The 22,647-nt window shown below is 48.6% G+C and overlaps 1 protein-coding gene across 3 annotated transcripts in view; it reads left to right on the top strand.

Moving 5' to 3' along the window:
• Positions 1-22,647, top strand: part of nfatc1 (nuclear factor of activated T cells 1) — a 280,623-nt gene that overhangs the window by 98,674 nt on the left and 159,302 nt on the right. For all 3 annotated transcript variants that reach the window (XM_038810247.1, XM_038810248.1, XM_038810249.1), the window contains exons 7-8: positions 10,213-10,268; positions 17,017-17,149. In XM_038810247.1, coding sequence (XP_038666175.1) covers positions 10,213-10,268; positions 17,017-17,149 — 189 coding nt within the window. The remainder of the gene's footprint in view (positions 1-10,212; positions 10,269-17,016; positions 17,150-22,647) is intronic.

Raw genomic sequence — 22,647 nt, 5'->3', positions numbered from 1 at the left:
CTGTCGAGTGGATGTAATTTTTACAAATACATTAATGAGATGTGGCTGTTGAAAAATGAAATGAAATGAAAATCGCTTATTGTCACGAGTAGGCTTCAATGAAGTTACTGTGAAAAGCCCCCAGTCGCCACATTCCGGCGCCTGTCCGGGGAGGCTGGTACGGGAATCGAACCGTGCTGCTGGCCTGCTTGGTCTGCTTTAAAAGCCAGTGATTTAGCTCAGTGAGCTAAACCAGCCCGCTGGCCAGACCAGCATTTATTGCCATCCCCAGTTGCCCTCGAGAATATCGTGGTGAGCTGCCTTCTTGAACTGATGCAGCCACTCAGGTGTAGTCCATGTGGTGTAGGTACATCCACAGTGATGTTAGGGAGGGAGTTCCAGGGTTTTGACCCAGTGACAATGAAGGAACAGCGATATATTTCAAAGTCTGGATGGTGAGTGACTTGGAGAGGGATGTCCAGGTGATGGTATTCCCATGCATCTGCTGCTCTTGTCCTTTTAGATGGCAGTGGTCGTGGGTTTGGAAGGTGCTGCCAAAGGAGCCTTGGCGAGTTCCTGCAGTGCATCTTGTAGATGGTGCACACGGCTGCCACTGTTCGGCAGTGATGGAGGGAGTGAATGTTTGTGGAAGGGATGCCAATCACGCAGGGCTGCTTTGTAGATCCCAAAGCGAAGAGGCTTTGTCCCCAATGCCCTGACCAGTATTTATCCCTCAAGCAACAGCACGAAAACGTATTATCTGGTGATGCACAATCAATGGACACGAAACGTAGATGAGATCCAAACGATAGGCTTTAATGCACAAGATGTGTGCCCGGCAGCAGACATACAGAAGAAAGGCCGACTGCCGGGGAGCACGGGTTCTTATATCCGGCCTCGTAGGCGGAGCTTCCTACCTCTCAGCCAAGCGGCTGCGAGGCACATGACTCACCCGGGCCAATGGTCAGCGAGTCCTCTGCACCAATAGCAACTCACTTCCAGGTACCGTAATACCCCTAGTCATACTACCACATCTGGTCATTGCCTCATTGTGGGATCTTACTGTGTGCAGATTGAATCCACTGTTTGCGGTGGGCTGGTCTCATTTAGTTAGTGCTGCCGAACTGGAAACATGGCACCAGTGCCCACCTCGCCAACCTGCTGGTGAGGTGGGGTTGGATCCAGCCGTCAGTGGCAGGAGGCCTGTGGTCCCTTTGCAGAAATCAGCTGCAAATGTCCTTGTAGCTTGAGCCAGCAGAAGCATTCATGGGTGGTTTTCTGATGCCTTGAAATTATCCCACTGAGAAACACTGAATGGTGAGAAACGCGAGACATTTGCCTTTTGAGTGACCTGGGTGCCCGTGTCCATTGAGCAGAAAGTTAACATGCCGGTGCAGTGAGAAATTAGGAAGGTAAATGGTATTTAGCCTTTGTTACAAAACATTGGTATACAAGAGTAAAGGAGTCTTACTATAACTGTACAGGTCATGAGTGAGGCTACACTGAGGCCGGAATTTTGGGGATGGGATTCCCATTGGGATCAGCACCCGTCATCCGGAGAGTTGGTGTGGGTTGCATCCCTGCCAACTCCAACAGGCCTGCTGCCATTTGGCGATCTGATGAGCGTTGATTGGCAGCTGGCGGGCCTTTTGTCCGCACTTGGAAGGAAGTCCCGCCGTGGATTACTGTCAGCTAATCAGATAGAAGATTGGCCAGACACAGCACTGCAGTGGCCGGAAGAGGTACTGCAGCACAGTACCTCTCGTAAGCCCCAGGAACCGCAGTGATTGGATGTACCAGAGGTCCTGGGGAGGAGAAGATACTGGATGCCCTGGCGGTTGCGAGGGAGGCAATTGCGCTGTTGGGAGTTAGGCTGGGGCAGTGGGACAGAGTGCTTGGAGAGTGGGGTGGGGGGGGGGGGGGGCGCAGAGGCCTCCAATCTGTGACAGGAGGATGCTCCCAGACTGAAGGGACCTGCCTATAGAACAGCCCCTCAATTCCGCTCTTCCTGCCTGAGATCAAGGTCGAGAACCTTTTCTGTTTCCCACCCTCACTTGTTGGACGCCCGCCCGCCTCAATATTGAGGCTGGGTGGGAAAAGGCCTTTAAGTGACCCTTAAATAATCATTAATAGGGGCCTGGGTGGGCTTTCTGTGAAATTGTGTCCAGGTCAGGATGGGCGGGATCCCAATGGGAATCCCATCCATGCAATTTCACACACCCCTCCCCCCACCTCAAACCCCACCCTGAGGGGGAAGGGGTGGTGGGGCAGCTTATTCTGCCCCTGGAATAGTGTGTGCAGTTTTGGTCTCTTTAGCTGGTGAAAGATCTACTTGCCTAAGAGGGAGTGCACTAGGCTGGTACCTGGGATGAACTAATTGTCCTTTGAGAAGAGACCGAGTAGACTAAGTCCATATTCTCTAATGAGAGGTGATCCAATTGAAAGGGGTAACATTTTTCAGAGGTTTAACAGGGTAGAAAATGTTTCCCCTTGGAAAGTAGAGAACACCGGTTCATTGTCTCAGTCTAAGGAGTTGGCCATTTAGGCCTGAATTGAGGAGACATTTCTTCACTTGAAGGCTTGCGAGTCTTTGGAATTCTCTACCCCAGAGAGCTGTAGATAATCAGTTGTTGAGTATATTCAAGGCAGAGGCTGACATATTTTTAGGAATTCAGAAGTATGAGGATATTGGAAGAAGGTGGCGTTGCATCTGGAGATCAATCATGATGGTGTGGAAATGGGGTAGTATGCTCAAGGGGTCCAAATGGCTTTACCCAGCTCCCATTTTGTTATGTCCTTACAGCAAACCCCCTCCCCCTCTCCCAGTTAGCCCATTCTGCAGCTGGTATCAGTGGGCATGCTCCTACCATTGAGGCCTCAGGATTCCATCATATTCAGCCTGCTACTCCACTCTTTTAATGGGACAGGGGCCATTCACATTGGGCATCCCAAGAAACTTCCCACCAGAGGAGGGCAAAGTTAAATTTGGCAGGTGGCAGCTTTGGTGTCCCTGAGGAAGGTTAACAGCTGAAGTATTAGCATTAGCCTTTACGTCGCTGGACTTCATATAGACTCAGCCTTGCAGATACCCAGCTTAACACAACAATCCACATCACCTCGGGCACGCTCCATTCAGCTCAACTCTCCTGGCTCCCAGTCCTGAGCAACATCCTAACCCTCATCAGGAGGCAGACAGTAAGAAGGAGGTTGCTGGAGAAGGTTTAGATCATCCCTAGACCTTACCAACCACCTGGTGCTGACCTTCCATCATGCCAGGGTAAGGCCGCCGTGCCAGGGTAAGACCGCCGTGCCAAGGAATAACAGCGGAGGCCCTGTGGCAGCAGGAATGGAACCAACAAGTCGCCATTGAAAACCACCTCCTCATCACAGATCCCACAGCCCGCCCACCCAGCTTCAATCTGCCTCGTCAACAGGGGGCACTGTTTCCATAATGGGCCAAGGCCTTTGTGCAGCTAATTGGCATGAGTAGGGCTTTGCAGGGAACCCAAACAGCAACTGCGGTGCCCCCCAATCACTGACTCACATAATTGAAGACTGCCCCCTGACAGAATTCAGCGGAGGGCTCAGAGAACACTTTGTTTGCACTGAGTGCTGAGCTTGTGGCATTTGAGTGCTACAGTGAGAGTTTGGTGACTGAGGGAGTAAAAGGGTTATTTAAAGTCTAGTATTTCTTTTATTTAGTTAATTAACTTAAAAGTTGCTGTTTGGTCTATAAGAAGGTGAATTTTGAATCAGCTTTAAACAAGGTTCTACTTGGACTTACTTGCAGCTGGAGCTTGTTAATTAGTTAATTGCATTAGGCCAGTTTTTAGAAGCTAGAGTCACAGTATAAATAGGGGCTAGATACAGTGCAGACTTTGTTTGCACTGAGTGCTGAGCTTGTGGCATTTGAGTGCTACAGTGAGAGTTTGGTGACTGAGGGAGTAAAAGGGTTATTTAAAGTCTAGTATTTCTTTTATTTAGTTAATTAACTTAAAAGTTGCTGTTTGGTCTATAAGAAGGTGAATTTTGAATCAGCTTTAAACAAGGTTCTACTTGGACTTACTTGCAGCTGGAGCTTGTTAATTAGTTAATTGCATTAGGCCAGTTTTTAGAAGCTAGAGTCACAGTATAAATAGGGGCTAGATACAGTGCAGACTTTGTTTGCACTGAGTGCTGAGCTTGTGGCATTTGAGTGCTACAGTGAGAGTTTGGTGACTGAGGGAGTAAAAGGGTTATTTAAAGTCTAGTATTTCTTTTATTTAGTTAATTAACTTAAAAGTTGCTGTTTGGTCTATAAGAAGGTGAATTTTGAATCAGCTTTAAACAAGGTTCTACTTGGACTTACTTGCAGCTGGAGCTTGTTAATTAGTTAATTGCATTAGGCCAGTTTTTAGAAGCTAGAGTCACAGTATAAATAGGGGCTAGATACAGTGCAGACTTTGTTTGCACTGAGTGCTGAGCTTGTGGCATTTGAGTGCTACAGTGAGAGTTTGGTGACTGAGGGAGTAAAAGGGTTATTTAAAGTCTAGTATTTCTTTTATTTAGTTAATTAACTTAAAAGTTGCTGTTTGGTCTATAAGAAGGTGAATTTTGAATCAGCTTTAAACAAGGTTCTACTTGGACTTACTTGCAGCTGGAGCTTGTTAATTAGTTAATTGCATTAGGCCAGTTTTTAGAAGCTAGAGTCACAGTATAAATAGGGGCTAGATACAGTGCAGACTTTGTTTGCACTGAGTGCTGAGCTTGTGGCATTTGAGTGCTACAGTGAGAGTTTGGTGACTGAGGGAGTAAAAGGGTTATTTAAAGTCTAGTATTTCTTTTATTTAGTTAATTAACTTAAAAGTTGCTGTTTGGTCTATAAGAAGGTGAATTTTGAATCAGCTTTAAACAAGGTTCTACTTGGACTTACTTGCAGCTGGAGCTTGTTAATTAGTTAATTGCATTAGGCCAGTTTTTAGAAGCTAGAGTCACAGTATAAATAGGGGCTAGATACAGTGCAGACTTTGTTTGCACTGAGTGCTGAGCTTGTGGCATTTGAGTGCTACAGTGAGAGTTTGGTGACTGAGGGAGTTAGGTGAGGAGGGAGTAAGGTACTCCTTTCATTTAATTTCCTATATTTATCAAAGAGCGTGAAGGGAACCAGGAGTTTAGAGTACAGCTGACTGGGAGCAGAGTCGGAGGGCGGAGGTCCAGTTGGTCCACAGGGCAGCTAATTCTGTAAAGTAAGAGGGGATGGAGGCTAGGGCAGTTGCATGCTCCTCCTGTAGGATGTGGGTGGTGAGGGATATCACTGGTGTCCCCGCTGACTATACCTGCGGGAAGTGCACCCAACTCCAGCTCCTCAGAGACCGTGTTAAGGTACTGGAGCTGGAGCTGGATGAACTTCGGATCATCCGGGAGGCAGAGGGGGTCATAGAGAAGAGTTACAGGGAGGTAGCCACACCAAAGGTACTGGACAAGAGTAGCTGGGTTACAGTCAGGGGAAAGAAAACTAACAGGCAGACAGTGCAGGGATCCCTCGTGGCCATTCCCCTTCAAAACAAGTATACCGTTTTGGATGCTGTTGGGGGGGATGACCTACCGGGGGAAGGCCCCAGCGGCCAGGTCTCTGGCACTGAGTCTGGCTCTGGGGCTCAGAAGGGAAGGGGGGAGCATAGAAAAGCAATAGTAATAGGAGATTCAATGGTTAGGGGAATAGATAGGAGATTCTGTGGTCGCGAGCGAGACTCCCGAAAGGTATGTTGCCTCCCGGGTGCCAGGGCCAGGGATGTCTCTGATCGTGTCTTCAGGATCCTGAAGGGGGAGGGTGAGCAGCCAGAAGTCGTGGTGCACATTGGTACCAACGATGTAGGTAGGAAAAAGGGTGTGGAGGTAATAAACAAGTTTAGGGAGTTAGGCTGGAAGTTAAGGGCCAGGACAGACAGAGTTGTCATCTCTGGTTTGTTGCCGGTGCCACGTGATAGCGAGGCTAGGAATAGGGAGAGAGTGCAGTTGAACACGTGGCTGCAGGAATGGTGTAGGAGGGAGGGCTTCAGGTATTTGGATAATTGGAGCGCATTCTGGGGAAGGTGGGACCTGTACAAGCAGGACGGGTTGCATCTGAACCAGAGGGGCACCAATATCCTGGGGGGGAGGTTTTCTAGTACTCTTCGGGAGGGTTTAAACTAATTTGGCAGGGGAATGGGAACCGGATCTGTAGTCCAGCAACTAAGGTAGACGATAGTCAGGACGCCAAAGCACGTAGTGATGCAGTGGGGAAGGTAACAATGACAAAGGAGAGTACTTGCAGGCAAGGAGATGGGTTGAAGTGTGTATACTTTAATGCAAGAAGCATCAGGAATAAGGTGGGTGAACTTAATGCATGGATCGGTACTTGGGACTACGATGTGGTGGCCATCACGGAAACCTGGATAGAAGAGGGGCAGAAATGGTTGTTGGAGGTCCCTGGTTATAGATGTTTCAACAAGATTAGGGAGGATGGTAAAAGAGGTGGGGGGGTGGCATTGTTAATTAGAGATAGTATAACAGCTGCAGAAAGGCAGTTCGAGGGGGATCTGCCTACTGAGGTAATATGGGTTGAAGTTAGAAATAGGAAAGGAGCAGTCACCTTGTTGGGAGTGTTCTATAGGCCCCCCAATAGCAGCAGAGATGTGGAGGAACAGATTGGGAAACAGATTCTGGAAAGGTGCAGAAGTCACAGGGTAGTAGTCATGGGCGACTTCAACTTCCCAAACATTGAGTGGAAACTCTTTAGATCAAATAGTTTGGATGGGGTAGTGTTTGTGCAGTGTGTCCAGGAAGCTTTTCTAACACAGTATGTAGATTGTCCGACCAGAGGGGAGGCCATATTGGATTTAGTACTTGGTAATGAACCAGGGCAGGTGATAGATTTGTTAGTGGGGGAGCATTTTGGAGGTAGTGACCACAATTCTCTGACTTTCACTTTAGTAATGGAGAGGGATAGGTGCGAGCAACAGGGCAAGGTTTATAATTGGGGGAAGGGTAAATACAATGCTGTCAGACAAGAATTGAAGTGCAGAAGTTGGGAACATAGGCTGTCAGGGAAGGACACAAGTGAAATGTGGAACTTGTTCAAGGATCAGGTACTGTGTGTCTTTGATATGTATGTCCCTGTCAGGCAGGGAAGAGATGGTCGAGTGAGGGAACCATGGTTGACAAGAGAGGTTGAATGTCTTGTTAAGAGGAAGAAGGAGACTTATGTAAGGCTGAAGAAACAAGGTTCAGACAGTGCGCTGGAGGGATACAAGATAGCCAGGAGGGAACTGAAGAAAGGGATTAGGAGAGCTAAGAGAGGGCATGAAAAATCTTTGGCGGGTAGGATCAAGGAAAACCCCAAGGCCTTTTACACATACGTGAGAAATATGAGAATGACTAGAGTGAGAGTAGGTCCGATTAAGGACAGTAGCGGGAGATTGTGTATTGAGTCTGAAGAGATAGGAGAGGCCTTGAACAAGTATTTTTCTTCAGTATTTACAAATGAGAGGGGCCATATTGTTGGAGAGGACAGCGTGAAGCAGACTGATAAGCTTGAGGAGATACTTGTCAGGAAGGAAGATGTGTTGCGCGTTTTGAAAAACTTGAGGATAGACAAGTCCCCCGGGCCTGACGGGATATATCCAAGGATTCTCTGGGAAGCAAGAAATGAAATTGCAGAGCCGTTGGCAATGATCTTTTCGTCCTCGCTGTCAACAGGGGTGGTACCAGAGGATTGGAGAGTGGCGAATGTCGTGCCCCTGTTCAAAAAAGGGAATAGGGATAACCCTGGGAATTACAGGCCAGTTAGTCTTACTTCGGTGGTAGGCAAAGTAATGGAAAGGGTACTGAGGGATAGGATTTCTGAGCATCTGGAAAGGCATTGCTTGATTAGGGATAGTCAGCACGGATTTGTGAGGGGTAGGTCTTGCCTTACAAGTCTTATTGAATTCTTTGAGGAGGTGACCAAGCATGTGGATGAAGGTAAAGCAGTGGATGTAGTGTACATGGATTTTAGTAAGGCATTTGATAAGGTTCCCCATGGTAGGCTTATGCAGAAAGTAAGGAGGCATGGGATAGTGGGAAATTTGGCCAGTTGGATAACAAACTGGCTAACCGATAGAAGACAGAGAGTTGTGGTGGATGGCAAATATTCAGCCTGGAGCCCAGTTATCAGTGGCGTACCGCAGGGATCAGTTCTGGGTCCTCTGCTGTTTGTGATTTTCATTAACGACTTGGATGAGGGAGTTGAAGGGTGGGTCAGTAAATTTGCAGATGATACGAAGATTGGTGGAGTTGTGGATAGTGAGGAGGGCTGTTGTCGGCTTCAAAGAGACATAGATAGAATGCAGAGCTGGGCTGAGAAGTGGCAGATGGAGTTTAACCCTGACAAGTGTGAGGTTGTCCATTTTGGAAGGACAAATCTGAATGCGGAATACAGGGTTAATGGTAGGGTTCTTGGCAATGTGGAGGAGCAGAGAGATCTTGGGGTCTATGTTCATTGTTCTTTGAAAGTTGCCACTCAAGTGGATAGAGCTGTGAAGAAGGCCTATGGTGTGCTAGCGTTCATTAGCAGAGGGATTGAATTTAAGAGCCGTGAGGTGATGATGCAGCTGTACAAAACCTTGGTCAGGCCACATTTGGAGTACTGTGTGCAGTTCTGGTCACCTCATTTTAGGAAGGATGTGGAAGCTTTGGAAAAGGTGCAAAGGAGATTTACCAGGATGTTGCCTGGAATGGAGAGTAGGTCATACGAGGAAAGATTGAGGGTGTTAGGCCTTTTCTCATTAGAACGGAGAAGGATGAGGGGCGACTTGATAGAGGTTTATAAGATGATCAGGGGAATAGATAGAGTAGACAGTCAGAGACTTTTTCCCCGGGTGGAACACACCATTACAAGGGGACATAAATTTAAGATAAATGGTGGAAGATATAGAGGGGATGTCAGAGGTAGGTTCTTTACCCAGAGAGTAGTGGGGGCATGGAATGCACTGCCTGTGGTAGTAGTTGAGTCGGAAAATTTATGGACCTTCAAGCGGCTATTGGATAGGTACTTGGATTAGGGTAGAATAAGGGAGTGTAGGTTAACTTCTTAAGGGCAGCACGGTAGCATTGTGGATAGCACAATTGCTTCACAGCTCCAGGGTCCCAAGTTCGATTTCGACTTGGGTCACTGTCTGTGTGGAGTCTGCACATCCTCCCCGTGACTGCGTGGGTTTCCTCCGGGTACTCCGGTTTCCTCCCACAGTCCAAAGATGTGCAGGTTGGGTGGATTGGCCATGACAAATTGTCCAAAATTCTATGATTAACCTAGGACAAAAGTTCGGCGCAACATCGTGGGCCGAAGGGCCTGTTCTGTGCTGTATTTCTCTATCTCTATCTATCTAGAACACCATTTCTAAAAAACATATATGGACTCAAATAGGGACTTCCATTTATATCAGCATCACATAAACAATTAATTATGCACAATTAGGATACCATTGTATTGCATTCATAACTTAATGGGCCCCATTTGAAAGTCTTCATCCACAAACAATTACTCGCAGGAAGAGCTTAATTGTCTCGTTGCCATAGCCGAACTCCGAGCCTGCAATTCACTCAAATTCTCGAACGGAAGAAAATAATGAATCAATTTATTTTTACAAAAGGCAAAATAAACAATGCTCCGAGTGTATATCTTTTGCAATGTTCTGTGTAATAAGGCGGTTATAGCAGTCTTGTGGCTTGGGAATTTAATCAAGAAACAATTCTGCCTCTGCAGAGCAAGCCACTTTTATTTCTGACGAGAACAGGGCTCTTGAAGTTCTGACTACGGGACCAGAGGAAGTGGTCATCCGCAGTCGCCCTCTCTCGCAATGCAAGTTTAGAACAATATGATTATTTGTTTTTAACATGAATCAAGATTATTTGTGAGTAGGAGTTATTGAGTGTGAGTGTAACGCTAAGGTCGTACCAAGACCAGAGAAGGTGGGGATATTTAAGAGGCATTGTATATTTGGAATAAAGCCAATTAAATTTAGGAGGGAAAGTTGCTCATTGGGTGAGGCAATTTTTAACAGCGTGAGATGAAAGATTTGTTCTGATGGCCATACAAACAAATAGATCTATGAGCTTGATGTATCATGCATGGGAAGTTGCAAAACCTTTAATCGCTACTATTCTATCCATGAAGACATTTGGATACACAATTAAATGAAGATAAGCTCACCAACATCCCATTCTTTTTTTCCCCAGATGGGCATCATGTGTGGGAGACTGAAGCAAAAACTGACAAGGAATTCTTTAAGCCTGTAAGTTTACCCAATCAATTGTTTGTGCTCCCAATGCGTGTGTTACATTGTGAAGCATGGATGGGTTGTTGCAACACAAGAGGTTTTCACTACAAAACAGGAGACTTGCCCACAGCTAATTCCAAACTAATAGGCCACAAAGGAAACTGGCCAAAACTGTCTAACTATGGACTGAGATGCGAAATGACTATGAGACGGGTAGCACAGTGGTTAGCACAGTTGCCTCACAGCTCCAGGCTCCCAGATTCGATTCCGGGCTTGGGTGACTGACTGTGCGGAGTCTGCACGTTCTCCCCGCCTCTGCGTGGGTTTCCTCCGGGTGCTCCAGTTTCCTCCCACAGTCCAAAGATGTGCAGGTTAGGTGGACTGGCCGTGCTAAATTGCCCCAGTGTCCAAAAAAGGTTAGATGGGGTTATGGGGATAGGGTGGAGGTGTGGGTTTAGGTAGGGTGCTCTTTCCAAGGGCCGGTGCAGACCCGATGGTCCGAATGGCCTCCTTCTGTGCTGTAAATTCTATGAAGGAGTTGCGTTGGGAATCTTGAAAGTTATGCTAAGGGTCTGGGGTTACGGGTTCAGGTTTTTAAAATTAGCACCAGAATCCGTGCACCTGCTAAGATTGCTAATGGTGACAGGCACTAGGAAACTGTCCAGTTATTAACTGCATCATCAGCAGAGTTGAAAAGAGACACCCTGGGTGGAATCTTGCCAGAAAATGGCAAAGCGTCAGTTTCGGTGAGAAAGACGGTGTGAATGGCACCGGTGCCATCGGCGGGATTTCTCACGGAATGATGAGCCTCTGTGCCTAAAAGAGAGTGAGTGGGCCTGGTTCACGGTGCCACTCTGGCGAGGTGAGGATTCTTAGAGCTGGGAACTGGCTCCAAACCGGTGTCATCTTTAAAGAGTGCTGTAATGGGCGCCGCAGTCTAAACCCCCCCCCCCCCCACCACCACCACATCAAGGAGGTCTTGGCGGCTCTCCCAACCCCAAGCCTATCATTCATCGCCAGCATCCTCCCTCCCCCTCAACGGCCACTCCGCAGCCCTCCACCCTTCCCATGGGGCTCCCTGTAGGGTCAGGTCCTGGCCATGCCCTGGCACAAATTGGCTAGCCTGGCAGACCGAACCTGTGCCAGAGGCAGTGCCAGAGCACTGTCTTGCATGTCCCTCTGCCCCCCCCACCCTCCCCCCAGGGGCTATACTTACTGCTCACAAACCCGATCGCGCCAGAGAGAATTGCGTTTTTTGGTTCTCTCCGGATTTTGATGCCACACTTCGTTTCTCACTGGCAGAAAGAGAGGGGGGTCAAAATCATCCCCCCCGATTTTTGCTCTTGCTGCCTACAAGTACAACATTCCCGAACAATTAGTGTGCTCGGGACCGATGCCAATCAATCCAACGCAACTACTTGTAATTGCCCAGCAGCCATAAATAAATAGCTTCCAACAGCATGGGAGCACTGTATCTGATTCTTGCTACCTTGACTTTAAGTTGCGGGCACTAACTATGCTGGATAATTAAAAGGATTTAAAACAGTAATGTGCACAATAGCTGACACCAACTTAACAATATTAAGCTTACACCAGATCAATTAGCCCTGATCAGGAGGTCGCCTTGCAAGGTTATACTGATGTGAAAATACATCTGCAGTATAGGTGTCGGGTGGCGCAGTGGTTAGCACGGGTCACTGTACGTGTGGAGTTGACACATACTCCCCTTATCTGCGTGGATCTCACCGTCACAACCTAAAGGTGCGCAGGGTAGGTGGATTGGCCATGCTAAACTGTCCCTTTTTTGGGAATAAAAAGAATTGGGTACCCTAAATATATTTTTTAAAAATGCGACAGAAGGTGGGGGATGAAACTCAATCAATCAGATTGAAATTCAGTATCAAATTAGGGGCGGACTAATTAAATCCCAAGTGGGCTTGATTTAAAGATTGGGGATTTTTGAAGGGGCGTGGCAGCAAAAAGAATAGTAATTTGGATAAAAGCAAAATGTTGCTGATGCTGGAAATCTGAAATACAAACAGAAAGTGCCTGAAATACTCCGCAGGTTTGGCAGCGTCGGTGGAGGGAGAAACAGAGTTACCGGCGGAATTTCCCCCCCAAATTGCTGTGGGTGCGATCCGATGGCCTTGCTGTGCCCGAAAAGCAGCTCGCCGCAGTGCTGATAAAAGCTGGGAGACCCGGCTCCCAGGATCGACCCGACTCGCAACACATCGTGACATCCAACACGCTCTCGCAAGGCGTTGCGATGTAAATACCGTCCATTTTGGGCGGGTACACCTTTTGGCAAATCTGCATATTAGAGCGAGACTGTAGTCTCCCTCAAATGTGCAGATTCCCGAGGTACCGGAGGCTTTGGGATTTATCTCGGGCGAGCGCCGTTCGGTACGGGTCTCCACAAATGGGGACCAGACGGAACGGCACTCGTGAGGGTCTCCCAGGGGATCAGAGCCCCCAGCAGCATGTCCTTTGGGCAGGGTGGTACCTTGGCTCTGTTGGTGCCACCTGGGCAGCCTGGCAGTGCCAGCCTGGATGCCAACCTGACACTTCCAAGGTGCCCAGGTGGCACTGACAGCTGGCATGGGTACTGGAAGGTTGGCACTGCCAAGGTGTCAAGCTGGCATTTTTTTCACGGGCATGATCAAGCCGGGGATGCCCTGCATTTGTGTTGGGGGTGTGGGTGGGGGTGGAGGTGTGAGTGAGGTCCCTTCCATAGAGCGTTGGAGGTGGAAGGGTCGGGGGCTGCTTCGGTGCTGCTTTGGAAATCAGGAGGCCATTTAAAAATGGTGTCCCGATCATTCGCTAGACTGGGGATTTCCGGCGAGCGGAGCTCCTCAGTGTACAGAATGAGTGGTTGTATAGCCATGTGTTACTCAGCGCTGCAAGCACTGCTACGGGAACTTTATTCCCAATTAGTAGAATTGTGCCCTAAAAGTGTTATTTTGGGCAAGAATCCTAGTGTAAATCGCACCGGCTGTTCTGGCGTGAACCCCATTGCAATTCTTCCACACTTAAGTCATTTTTTTGGAGCCGGGGCAGATGCTTGCCGATTTTTAAAGGGTGCCCCGATCTCAAGGTGAGAGTGCAGACCTCCCACCAATATCGCATGCATCTGGGGTTCAGTGCCCCCTGCCCACAATCCTTGCTGGCATCAACCCCCTCCCCCTGCCCAAGGATGGCCGGAATCGGGATATTGGAACCTTCCTTAAGGATCTCCCTTCAGGCCCCAACCCCTTCTAGTTGGCATCAGTCCCCCACAATCTCCGGCATCAGCAGCCCCCCCCCCCCCCCCACTGTTATGGGGTCGCCAAATGCTCCCCCTTTCATGCCCCCACTTGTACCCCCTTTATGCCCCCCTTTATACTCCCTCTTTATGCCATCCTTCATGCTCTCCCCTTCATGGCCATACCCGCTTTTAGGCACCAGCCCTCAGCAGTGTCCCCTGGCACCCTGGCAGTGTCATGTTGCCATTACAGGGGGCAGTGCCAGTATACTGCCCCGCCATACCCTCGACCGCCCAGGGGCTGCAATGGTTGCCATGGCTGCCGAGCCCCTTGGCGTGGCCATCACGTCGGGTCTCCAGTGGTGGAAACCAGTTGTGATTCCTGCCGCCCTCAGCTGCACTGTTGTGGGGGGTGGGTTAGTGTGGGGGAGACAATCCCGGGAGACGGGAGATTCCAGCTTTAAACTGACAAAGCATATTTAAATACTTATTAAATACTTATTTAAATATGCTAATCCGGTTCATGCCTAGCGCTCTGTTCAGTGCTTGGCGCGGACCCCCTTTAGGAGCTTCCCCGTTATTCTCTCGGCATATCGGGATGTGCGCTGGGTGCAACGTGGGTGCAGAATCGCCCCCAATGTTTTGAGTCAAACATGACTCTTGTTAAGAATAGTTCTGAAGAACAGTCACGGTTGATGCGCAACATTCCACATCATTTACACACATTTAAATCTTAAAAGTGCAATGTAAATTGCTTTTGTTATTCGTGTAACGGAAGCAGTTTTGTAAAACTAGCTCTTCAATCTTATTGTGATTAAAATCAAATGGTAAATTTTTGGAAGCTTCAGATACGCTCCGGAAATGCTTCAACATTGGAGAGTTAATGTTTGGAGGTTATTTGCAATAAAAAGAAGCCTCATTGCCATCTGTGCTATTCTTGTGTTTAAAGCATCAGCAAGGGCTCGTTTATGTTCTTGATGTATTTCTAGCACCATAATGTCACAAGCTATTTTTGACGACAAATGAGTGCAGACTATTTGAATGGAAGAATATTGAAGCATGTCTAACTTAATGCCAGATAGAATAATGATTATCTTTAGTATCTATAACACATGTGGTGTAGCATTTAATCCCCCCCTCCACCCTTGCCACACACATTAAATTCCACGCGCTGTTGCGTTTCACCCTTGGCTTAATGTGCACTAAGTTTAATTCAACTGGTTATTTTGGTGTTTATGCCTGTAATTATTAAGAATGCAGCGTATGCGTTTCGTGAGCTGGAAAGGTCCCCAATTCATTCCCTGGTCTTTGCTTTTGGGTGGGGAAATTTTATGTGCATTGGGTACAGTAGCACAATGGTTAACTTACTTAGCCAACAACCTGAAGAATGTGAGATTATATTTCACGAGTTGGAGAATTTGAATTTGGAAATTAAAATCTTTTAAGAAAAATAGCCGTGAAGACGTCAGAGTTTTGTAAAACCCAACTGGCAAACTGCCTTCCATGGGCAGGGTTCTCCGAAACGGCGGCTAAGTGTTGATGCCGGCGTAAACACGAGAACGTTTCATGGCGGCGTCAACGGGCCCCTTGGCCCAGCGATTCACCTACCTGAAGGGGGCCAGCAGGGCGCCGGAACGCTCTGTGCAGCTCTGGCTGCCGATACGGGGCCCTGCACTTCCGGCCGCGGGTCCGCGCATGAGCGCGGTGGAGGCCCCGTGCAACACGGCGGACCCACACAGCAAGCCGGCCCCGAGAATATAGCCCCCCCTCCCACCGCAGATCGCGCGCACCTGCCGATCAGTAGTCCCGATCGGAACCCTGGGCGTCCCACAGGATCCTCCTGGTGACGGATTCCCTCGCCAGGGCGGCCGCGGCAGCCGCCACTCCGAGTGCCGCCGGGTGGAACCATGAGAGAACCACGCCGGCCGGGACTTGGCCAGCTGCCAGCAGAGAACCGGCGTGGGGGCCTCTGTCAATGGCCACCGACCGGCGCCACGTTGACTACGCTCGCGTGCCTGGCAGCGATTCTCTGGTCCGCGGAGAATCGCGGGAAGGCGTTGGACCCGATCGCAGGTCTGATGCCCCGTTCTCCACGCCAAGCGCGATTTCGGCACGGAGGCTCGGAGAATCCCGGCCCATAACGTTGCCTTTATGTGACTCCCGTCCCACAGCAATGTGGTTGAAATCCAGTTTCCCTCTGCAGTACCCTAACAAGCTACTCAATTGTATAAACCCTTTCAAACTAATACGAGATGTGCAATCAGTGCTGGTGAACTTGCAAATATGGATGCCAGATGAACAGAGGATGAGCCAACGATACTTGTTATGCCCCGATAGCTAGTCAGTGAAAACGGAAACCAGAGCCAATATTGACTTGGTATAGATTTATTCACAGAGTGGGTCATTACAGGCATAGACCTCCTAGCTTGACTCACACCTCAGGCGGAATTCTCTGATCCTGAGGCTGTGTTGATGCTGTCGTAAATGCCCACAGAAGCAGCAATTGTGACCCCTACAGGGGGCCAGCATGGCACTGGAACGGCCCATGCGTTGTGGCCGGCGCGGAGAACGGCCCATGCGGGTCTGCGCATGCGCAGAGGGACCGGCGCCGATGCGCGCATGCGCAGTGAGACCGGCACCAACACGTCCATGCGCAGTGGCTCCCTTCTCCGCGCCGGCCACAACGCAACATGGCATAGGGCTACAGGGACCGGTGCGGAACACAAGAGACCCCAGCCCGAGACACCGGCCCGCTGATCGGTGGGCCCCCCCCCCACCTGCCGCCCTCCCCGGGGTTGGAACCGCCTCCCCACCCGCCACCAGGCTGCCCCAGGATGCATGCACGCCGAGGTCCCGCCGTGTAAGACCACACGCGGACAGCGCCGGCGGGGCTCGGATTTTTTGTACGACTGCTCGGTCCATCCTGGGCAGAGAATCGCCAAGGGGGAGGCGCGCGTAGAGCAGCCCCCGACCGGCGCCGGTGCCAATGGCGCTAATTCTCCGCTCTCCGGGGAATCGGCGGACTAGCGTCAGGGCGGCGTCGTGCGATTCTTGCCCGACCCGGCCTGGGCTGAGAGAATCCTGTGTCTGTAAGTGCCTCTTTATATGTGCTCAAGTAACCATACACCCAATTCCCTCCACCTCCAAGTTCAACTTGCAATGTTCACAGTCCAGGCTTGCACATTTCGAAAGATGAGGCTGGACGATAAGCACCACTTGTGGGGTAGCACAAATCACTACCTTTAAAAAATTCAAGGGGAAAAGAGTGAAGTCCATATTTCACAGAGGGGTGTTAACTGGCAAGGGCCTTGTAAACCAAGTGTGTTTGCAACTTGTGCAGCGAAGGGTTAAAGATGTGTTTCCACATATCTTCAACATATCTGCAGGCTTTTAGACCAATTGAGTTTTCATCTCGCAACCATTAAAAAAAATTAATTGTATTAAAAAATATGCAGAAACGTTATTTTTTTGTATTTGATACTGAACCGCGTGTGTCCATGTCATTTCTTTCCTCTACCGCAGAATTCACTCATAGTTGAAATTCCGCCCTATCGCAACCAACGCATTACCAGCCCTGTTCAAGTTTATTTCTATGTCTGCAATGGGAAACGGAAGAGGAGTCAAAGTCAACGCTTCTCCTATCTACCTGCTAATGGTAACTACGCATGTTAAAATGGTCTCATAGCCATGAGGGGCATCAATCAAAGCCAAATGTAAACCCCGTGCCCAAACTGGGCATTTCATCATTCGGCATAATTAATTGGTGATTAATTGCTCAATACAATAAGTTAAAATATTTATGAAAGTAGTTAACAGTTCAAGTCATGTGCAATCATCAGAGGGGAAAGGACGCTTTTTTTTTTTAAAAACCCGCCAACTCAGAACTTGCATCAGTGTGAGATGTTGTGAAATTCAATTTTGACACGTCGAATGATTTTCGGTGAGCTATTGTGTGGTGATGCAACAATGGACTATTGAATAGAGGTGCCCAGACATTGAGTTTAAACCGGCGGTGTTCATGTCCTTAGCTGTGGTGTCATGAAGAGGTAGACTTGGGGTTCGCATTTTTCTTTCAGGGACTTTAAAAAAAAACAAAATGCTTCTTACATTCTTTAACGTGAGTTACCAAGGGACACAACCAGGGTGAATATTGTTTTAACACAAATGAGTCTTTGTTAATATGTGTTACATTTTAAGTACAGTTTCATGGGCGGAGCATGGTGCATTTCTCAATATAAAACTATAATGTACATGAAGCTATCCGAGACTTAGATTAGTGTGAAGATTGTTTCAAATAATCTACAGAATATCTGATGTTTGAATGAATAAAGAAACTGGTATGGTATGGAAGGCAATTTTGCAATAGGGGTGATGTGTAGAACCATGTGACGGAGGATTTGCGGTTAACGCTGTGTACTTAATATAGTTCCTCCATTACTTGTGGTTTTTAAGATGCTTCCCGTAAAGCAACACTGGTCATGGGACTATGATCTCTCTCTATATATAATATCTGGAACAGCTTTATGACTGTAAGCATATTACAGCATGAACAGTCACTGCCTATTAACTAATTTGGCAATGATTGTTGTTTAAATGATGCAATATTGGCCTTGATTTCAAGTGCAAAATCTTTATAAGCTCCTTTCAGGGTCTGTGCATTTCTTATTTTCTAGGACCACACTGCTGATTAGATTCATTCCTCAGTGTTAATCAGACGGAATAACAGTATCCTTGTACACGAACGCAGCGCATCAAATGAGGAAAATTAAATTTTCACCCCTCAAGCTTGTGCCGCGGAGTATAAATATTTAAGATGTTATCATGGTTATGTCGGCACAGCCAGTCTCAGATTGGACCTGAGAGGGCCCTTTATGTATTGATACACACGTGCGTAGAGCTCTTCGCCAATTGATTGGAAATGTAAATATTTAGAGAGAGTAGGTGACAGCTCTGTGTAAACACTTCAATTATTTGCAGGAAAGGCTTAACAATTGTTCAGGAGATCTAAAGAGTCCTTGAGCACTTTGGAAACCTGTCTGACACTCTGTTGGCTTTCCATTCCACCGGTGTCAATCCAAGTTTTTTTGTTATTCTTTGGCGGGGCGTGGACGTCGCTGGCTAGGTCAGCATTTATTGCTTACCCCGAATTGCCCTTGCGAAGATGGTGGTGGGCCATTTTCTTGAACCAATGCAGTCCACCTGGTGTAGGTACGCCCGCAGTGCTGTTCAGAATGGAATCCCAGGATTTTGATCCAGCGACAGTGAAGGAGCAGCGATATAGTTCCAAGTCAGGATGGCGTGTAGCTGGGAGGGGTGCTTGCAGGGGGTCGTTTTCCCATGCGTCTACCACCTTTGTCTATCTATGTGGCAGAGGGTGTACGTTTGGAAGGTGCTGTTGAAGGAACCTTGGTGAGTTGCTGCCACTGTGCAAGTTGGTGGAAGGGGTGCTGATCATGCGGGCTGCTTTGCCCTGGATGATTTCAAGCTTCTTGATCTGTAATCATCCAGACTGATTGAAACTATTCCATCACACTCCTGACTTTTGCCTTGTAGATGGTGGACAGGCTTTAGGGAGTGAGTTACTCGCGTCTGAATTCCCAGCCTTTGTCCTGATCTTTTAGCCACAGTATTTACACAGCTGGCCCAATTCAGTTTCTGGTCAATGGTAAGCCCCAGGGTGTGGAATTCAGTGATGGGAATGGCATTGAATGTCATGGGCAGTTGGTCACTGCCTGACACTTGTTTGAGTTGAGTGTTGCTTGCCGCTTGTCAGCCCAAGCCTGAACATTGTTCTGCTGCACATGGACACGGGCTGCTACCTACAGTATCTGAGAGTAGCGAATGGTGCTGAACATTGTGCTATCATCAGCAGACACCCCCACTTCTGATTTTATGATTGAAGGGAGGTCATTGATGAAGCAGATGAAGATGGTTGGGCTGAGGACACTACCCTGAGGGAGTGATGTCCCGGGTTTGAGATGATCAGCCACCAACAGCCACAACCATCTTCCTTTGCGCCAGGTATGGCTCCAACCAGCAGAGGGTTTCCGTCCTGATTCGCCATTGACTCCAGTTTTGCTTGGGCTCCGTGATGCCACGCTCAGTCAAATGCTGCTGTGGTGTCAAGGGCAGCCACTCTCACCTGACTTCCTGAGTTCAGCTTTCTTGCCCATGTTTGCACCAAGGCTGTAATGATATCAGGAGCTGAATAGCCCTGGAGGTCAGACTGCCTGCTTTACAGTACTTTATACAACTTATTACATTCAAACTGCAGCATCAAAGCAGGCCATTCGGCCTATGCTTGTATTTATGCACCACACAAGCCTCCTCTCACCCTACTCCATCTTACGATATCAACATAACTATTTATTCCTTTTTCCTTCATGTACTTAACTCAGTGGTAGGAGGTTCTGCATTCTAATCACTCTTTGGTTAAGGAAGTTTCTCCAGAATTCCATCATGGATTTATTACTGAATATGTTACTGGCCCTAGTTTTGGACCTACTCAAAAGTGGAAACATTGGGTGGAATTTTCCATTCTTTTTTCCAAGTGTTGGCTCGGGCGGATAAGGCGGTGTGCTGCCCGGTTGGCTGCACAGCCGGCCTTTTCCGGCAAATTTTCCAACGCCTTGAGGAAGAAAATGCTGGAGGAGGTTCCCATGGTGGCAAGGTCGGCCTTTCAGTGATCTGACAAGAGCTAAAAATGAAAACAAAGCCTCCCCTGTCCCATGGACGTGAGATCCCTCCCATGCATCACACACACACACGGAGAAACCCCTCCCATGGACAAAGGGAATCCCCCCGCCACCTGTCCCCTCCCCCCACAGACACAGGGCACCCCGTCCCTCATGTGGACATAGATACCCCCCACCTCACAGGCACAGGGAACCCCTTCCCCTCTTCCAGATCATCCCAACATTATCTCCCCTAACACTGTCACTTGGCACTGCCCTCTAGTGGACCACCCCCCAAGGACCTTCACAAAATTAGCCACCCTCGAATTGCCCCTAGTGGCACCCCCCCCCCCCCCCCCCCCCCCGCATTGTACCTTCACAAAGGAAGCCACTCCGGCACTGTCTCTTGGTACTGCACCCTAGTGCCAGGGGGCAGTGCCAGGGGCCAGTTCCAAGAGGTGGTGCCAAGGGGAAGTGTCCAGACACTGCCAGGGTACTGCCTGGGCATGAAGTGTATCATTTACCCGATCCTGTGCTGCAGCTTTAGCGCATATCCTCTGAGGAGATAGATGAAGAAGTGGAAATGTGGCAGGGTGAGTAATCTAGAGACCCAGGCTAATTCTCTGGGGGCATGGGTTCAAATCCCAGCACGGCAACTGGTGGAATTTAATTTTGGTTAAAATATCAAATCTTAAAATAAAAATAAAAAATTGCCTGTAACTCAAAGCTAGAGTCAGAAATGTGACCGCGAAATTATGATTGATTGGCGTAAAGACCCATTGGGTACACGTATGGAAGGAAGGAAATCTGCCGTCCTTACCCGGTCTGGCCTACATGTGACACCAGACCCAAAGCAATGGGGTTGACTCTTAACTGCCCCCTGAAACAGCCGAGCAAGCCACTCAGTACAAGGGCAATTAGGGATGGAGATCAAAGGCTGGCGTGGCCAGCAATGCCCACATCCCATTAAGAAAACAAAGTAGTTTACGATCGCTGAAATTGCTTTACAATATTGCTGTCGTTTTAATGTAAACGTGCCTTTAGGTGAAGCAGATAGTGGACATAAGCTAGATTTTCTCCTAGACTGTAACGCTGGCGGAGAGGCGAGGAATTGAGACTTTGAGCTACCGAATTGCTGGAGTTCAGAGCACGTTGAATAGTTTCAGCCAGCTTCCCAGTTCCAGCGGGTTAAATTGCCTGAGAGGTAAACAGAATGGCTGTGGCAGGTGGCGTGTGTGTGCTGCCTTGTCAAGTTTTGTTTTTAAAAGAATGATTGATTGCCTGGCCTTTCCTGTGCCTTTTTAAAAAAAAACACAATCAAATTAAATATTCTTATGAAAATTAAAATGCCCCTCCCCGTTCTGAGTAGCAATCTTGCGCCCCAGCTGGTTTCTCTGATACAGATGTCGGTCGGAATGGCACGTTTGGTGTCATTTTCTTCATTTGCATGTCACAGCAATCATCCAACAACATGCAGGCAGACATATATATATGGGCGGCATGGTAGCACAGTGGTTCACACTATTGCTTCACAGCAGCAGGATCCCAGGTTCGATTCCCGGCTCGGGTCACTGTCTGTGCGGAGTCTGCACGTCCTCCCCGTGTCTGCGTGGGTTTCCTCCCACAAGTCCTGAAAGACGTGCTGTTAGGTGAATTGGACATTCTGAATTCTCCCTCAGTTTACCCGAACAGGCGGCGGAATGTGGCGATTAGGGGATTTTCACAGTAGCTTCATTGCGGTGTTAATGTCAGCCTACTAGTGACAGTAATAAAGATTATTATTATATATATTGGGCTGGATATACATTCGCAGGTGGGGTGGGTAGCAGGCACGATGCCTTCTGTTTGCGGAATCCGAAGAACAAGTTTGAATTTGATAGGTGGGCCTGGTCCGCAGCTTGTGACTCGGTTTCCTGGCCGGGTGGGCAGACAGGCTGCCTGGCCACGAGGGTGGTGGAAGCAGAGCCGATCAGTGGTTTCATCCGCAAACTGGATGAGCGCTTGAGGGAAATAAACTTGCAGCGGCTCCAGGGATAGAGCGGAGGAAAGCGACTGACTGATTGCCGCACATCGAGTCAGCACGGAGCAGACATTCTGTGTCACAATAACTGGATGATTCTATGTATTAACCTTCGGACTTAAATCCCGGGCGCGGAGACGAGAGAGAGAGAGGGGGGAGGGGGGGGGGGGGGGGGGGGGGCGCGAATGGAGGCCAGAGGAAAATCGATTGTTAGGGTCGGTGAAGGGAATGGGGGAGGGAGGGGGGGGGGGAAGCAAATCAAAGGCTTCATGAAGGAATTCAGAAGGGTGGAGCTGGGGGCCTGTGCAATGACTGCAGTGGTGATTGAATATGAGGCATGTGGCCTCGTTATAACATTCAAATTGACAGCCCACCTCCTGGGAGAGGTTTGGTCCCTTCCGGCAATCCTTCCGCTCCTCCATCCTCTCTGTTGAAACTGGAAGTGAACCAAGTTCAGGA

Source organism: Scyliorhinus canicula, chromosome 10, assembly GCF_902713615.1.
Source record: "Scyliorhinus canicula chromosome 10, sScyCan1.1, whole genome shotgun sequence".
Taxonomy (NCBI): domain Eukaryota; kingdom Metazoa; phylum Chordata; class Chondrichthyes; order Carcharhiniformes; family Scyliorhinidae; genus Scyliorhinus; species Scyliorhinus canicula.
This window is presented reverse-complemented; position numbering and strand designations above follow the sequence as displayed.